The sequence below is a fragment of the Symphalangus syndactylus genome, chromosome 12 (genome assembly GCF_028878055.3).
Source record: "Symphalangus syndactylus isolate Jambi chromosome 12, NHGRI_mSymSyn1-v2.1_pri, whole genome shotgun sequence".
Taxonomy (NCBI): domain Eukaryota; kingdom Metazoa; phylum Chordata; class Mammalia; order Primates; family Hylobatidae; genus Symphalangus; species Symphalangus syndactylus.
In genome coordinates, this window is record NC_072441.2 from 65,353,864 (window position 1) to 65,358,480 (window position 4,617).

General features: G+C 42.1%; 1 protein-coding gene across 1 annotated transcript; it reads left to right on the forward strand.

Annotated features, from left to right (window-relative positions):
• The first annotated feature begins 353 nt into the window (after positions 1-353).
• Positions 354-1,140, forward strand: LOC134734656 (nuclear transport factor 2). The gene is given in 1 exon segment (XM_063628030.1): positions 354-1,140. A coding segment is annotated over 1 exon segment (381 nt). The 3' UTR covers positions 735-1,140.
• The last annotated feature ends 3,477 nt before the right edge of the window (positions 1,141-4,617 follow it).

Below are 4,617 nucleotides of genomic sequence, written 5' to 3' on the forward strand. Positions count from 1 at the left end.
TGCAATGGTGTGATCTTGGCTTACTACAACCTCCATCTCCTGGGTTCAAGTGATTCTCATGCCTCAGCCTCCCATGTAGCTGGGATTACAGGCGCCCGCCACCAAGCCTGGCAAGTTTTTTGTATTTTTAGTAGAGACGGGGTTTCATCATGTTGGTCAGGCTGGTGTTGAACTCCTGACCTCAGGTGATCCACCCCCCTCGGCCTCCCAAAGTGCTGGGATTACAGGTGTGAGCCACCGTACCCGGCCTGAAAACTGGTATCTTAATATTCAGAACCGCTCTGGGTTTCCGCCATTGCTGCCACCGTCGTGCCAGCCCCTCAGGTCTCCGTGAGGCCAGGTGATGCTCAAGAATGGGAGACAAGCCAGTTTGGGAGCCGATTGGATCCAGCTTCAATCAACATTAGTACCAGTTATTTGATAATGATAGAACGCAATTAGGCGCAATTTACATTGATGCCTCATGCCTTACGTGGGAAGTACAACAGTTCCAGGGGAAAGCTGCCATTGTGGAGAAGTTGTCTAGCCTTCCGTTCCAGAAAATCCAGAACAGCCTCACGGCACAGGACCATCAGCCCACGCCAGATAGCTGCATTATCGGCATGGTTGTGGGCCAGCTTAAGGCGGATGAAGATCCCATCATGGGGTTCCACCAGATGTTCCTATTAAAGAATATCAACGATGGCTTTTGCACCAATGACATGTTCAGGTTTGCCCTGCAGAACTTCGGCTGACCTCCTCTCAGCCAGGCACTAACGCTGTTTCCTCCCCCCTTCTCTTCCCAATACTCCTCCTACTCCTCCAGATGCTCCAAATATCATGCACAAATAAGCAGGGCCGCGGCGGGAGTGGTCGCAGTGCGCTGCTGCCACCGAAGTGTTGTGCATGATGTTTGGACGCTAGACTAGTTACATCTGACAGGAGAAGTTTGTGTTGTACCAGCGCGTGCCTTGGAAAGACTTAAGTAATGCAAAAGGTTGTCGTTTGTTTTTGTTTTTTCTGTTTGTTTGTTTTTTTAAATCTACTGACAGGTTGCTTTAGTAACCCAAAGAAGTGAAGGAGAAAGCAGCTGCCTCACCGCCCAGACATTGATTTGTTTAGATGTTTCAATGCCTTATGATACAATAAAACCACAAAAATTTTCTTTAAAAATTCAGTCTTCTGATCTATGAACATGGAAAATGTCTGCATTTATGTATGTTTTCTTAAAAATTTCTAAACAATATTTTATAGTTTTAAGTGCTCAAGTTTAGGTCTTGCAAATATTTTGTAAAACTTATCCCTAAGTATTTCATGTTTTTGATGATACAATGAATGGTACTGTGTTTCAAATTTCTATTTATAGTTGTTTGTTGCTAGTACAGTGTATAAACATACAATTGATATGTGTATATTGGCGTTTTATCCTGTGATGTTTCTAAACATCCTTCTTGGTACCAGTAGCTTCTTAAAAGTTTCTTTTGGATTTTCTACATAGATAATCATGTTGTCTCTGAATAATGATAATTTTACTTCTTCCTTTCCAATTTGGCAGCCTTTTAGTTACTTTTCTTCCCTTATTTCAATGATTGGGACCTCTAGTACAATATTGGGTTTGTTTGTTTGTTTGTTTGTTTGTTTGTTTGTTTTTGTAGAGACAGGGCCTCGTCATGTTGCCCAGACTGGTCTTGAACTTCTGGATTCAAGTGATCCTCCCACTTCAGCCTCCCAAAATGCTGGGATTACAGGCATGAGCCGTGGTACCTGGCCATTATTCCAATATTGAATAGAAGTGGCAAGAACAGACAATGTTGCTCTTGTTTCTAATTTTAGGGGAAAACATTCAGTCTTCACCATTAACTATGTTATTAAGTGAAGGTTTTTCATAAGCATTCTTTATTAGATTGAAGAAATTCCCTTCTATTCCTAGTTTGCTGAGACATTTTATTATAAATGTGTGTTGAATTTTGTCAAATGCTTTTCTATATTTATTGACATGATCATATTGTTTTCTTTTTCTGGTTGAGTAATATAATAAATAAGTCGAATGTTAAACAAATTTTGCATAATTCTTGGGATTAACCCCATTTGAGCATGATGCATTTTCCTTATTATTTTCTTATTATATTGCTAAATTTGATTTGCTTATATTTTGTTAAGGATATTTTTCATCTCTGTTTATGCGGGATATTGGTTACAGTTTTTTTCTTATAATATCTTTGTCTTTGTTTTGGAAACAGGATAATGCCGACTTCATAGTAGGAGTTGCAAAGTATTTAATCCTATTTTCTGGAAGAGTTTATGTGAGTTTGTACTATTACTTTCTTCAGTGATTGATAGAATTCACTGGTGAAGCCATCTGGCTGGGAGTTTTCTTTGTGGAAAGGTTTGTAATCAGAAATTCTAATTCCTTAATAATTATAATGAATATTCAGGTTATTTCTTCTTGAGTGAACATCAGTCTTCCTTTCAAAATAATTTTCCCTTCCATCCAAGTTATTGAATTTATTGACATAAACTTGTACCATCTGTACTGATGCTTCCTCTTTCATTCCTGATATTGGTTAAGTGTGTCTTCTTTCTTTTTCTTCTATTCAGTCTGACTAGAAGTTTTTCAATATTATCTTCTCAAATAATTGGCTTTAGAGTAATTGATTTCCCTATTGTCGAGGGCTTATTTCTTCTCTTTTTTTTTTTTTTTGAGATAGGGTCTCACTCTGTCACCTAGGCTGGAGTGCAATGGCAGGATCATGGCTCACTGCAGCCTCAACCCTCCTGGCTCAACTGATCTTCCTGCCTCAGCCTACTGAGTAGCTGGGACCACAGGCACATGCCACCATGCCTGGCTAATTTTTTAAATTTTTTTGTAGAGTTGGAGTCTTGCTGTGTTGCCCAGGCTGGTGAGGGGGTCTTCTCGGATTATTTTGCTCATCTTATTTTTGCTTCCCATTGCTTAGTTTGGGTTTACTTCGCTTTTCTTTTTCTAGTCTCACGAAATGGAAGCATAGATCACTGATTTGAGATCTTTATTCTTTTCTGCTATAAGCATTTGATACTCTTAATTTCCTTGGATACTTAACTGCTTCTCACAGATTTTGCTATATAGTGTTTTATTTTTACCCAATTCAAAATATTTTCTAATTGCCCTTGTGATTTCTTCTTTTACCCATAGGTCATTAAAATGTGTATTTCATTTCCAAATATTTGGGGATTTTCCACATATCTTTTTGTTATTGGGTTTAATAACATTATAGTCAGAAGATATACTCTGTATGGTTTTATTTTGTTTTTTGAGACAGGGTCTTACTCTGTCACCCAGGCTGGAGTGCAGTGGCTCGATCTCGGCTCACTGCAACCACCACCCGCTGGGTTCAAACGATTTTCCCACCTCAGCCTCTCAAGTAGCTGGGACTGCAGGCACAGGCCATCACACACAGCTAGTTTTTGTATTTTTTGGTAGAGATGGGGTTTCACCATATTGGCCAGGCTGGTCTCCAACTCCTGACCACAAGTGATCCACCCGCTTTAGCCTCCCAAAGTGCTGGGATTACAGGCATGAGCCACCATGCCTGGCCATACTCTGTATGGTTTTAATCCTTTCAAATATATTGTGACTTATTTTTTGGCCCAGGGTATGGTCTATCTTGATAAATATTTTGTATTCACTTGAAAAACATATGTATTCTGCTGTTGTTGGGTGGGTTCTATAAATTCAATCAGATCAAGTTGGTTGGTAGGATTGCTCAAGTATTTTATGTCTTGACTGTTTACTTTTATGTCTACTTCTATAATTACTGAGAAAGTAGGGCCAGGCCCGGTGGCTCACGCCTGTAATCCCAGCACTTTGGGAGACCCAGGCAGGTGGATCACCTGAGGTCAGGAGTTCAAAACCAGCCTGGCCAGCACGGTGAAACCCCGTCTCTACTAAAAATACAAAAAATCAGCCTGGTGTGGTGGCGGGAGCCTGTAGTCCCAGCTACTCAGGAGGCTGAGGCAGGAGAATGGCGTGAACCCAGGAGGCGGAGCTTGCAGTGAGCGGAGATCGTGCCACTGCACTCCAGCCTGGGCGACAGAGCGAGACTCCGTCTCAAAAAAAAGAAAAATACAAAAATTAGCTGGGCATGGTGGCGGGCACCTGTAATCTCAGCTACTTGGGAGGCTGAGGCAGGAGAATTGCTTGAACCCGGGCGGCGGAGGTTGCAGCGAGCTGAGATCGCACCACTGCACTCCAGCTTGGGTGACAGAGTAAGACTCCACCTCAAGAAAAAAAAAAAATACTGAGAAAGCAGTGTGGACATCTCCAACCACAGTTGTAGGTTTGTCTGTTTCTCCTTTTCATTCTATCAGGTTTTGTCTCTTGTATTTCAAAGTTCTTTTATTGGCTGGGTGTAGTGGCTCACTCCTGTAATCCCAGCACTTTGGGAGGCCGAGATGGGCGGATCACGAGGTCAGGAGATCGAGACCATCCTGGCTAACACGGTGAAACCCGGTCTCTACTAAAAATACAAAAAATTAGCTGGGCGTGGTGGCGGGCGCCTGTAGTCCCAGCTACTCGGGAGGCTGAGGCAGGAGAATGGCGTGAACCCGGGAGGCAGAGCTTGCGGTGAGCCGAGATGGCGCCACTGCACTCCAGCCAGG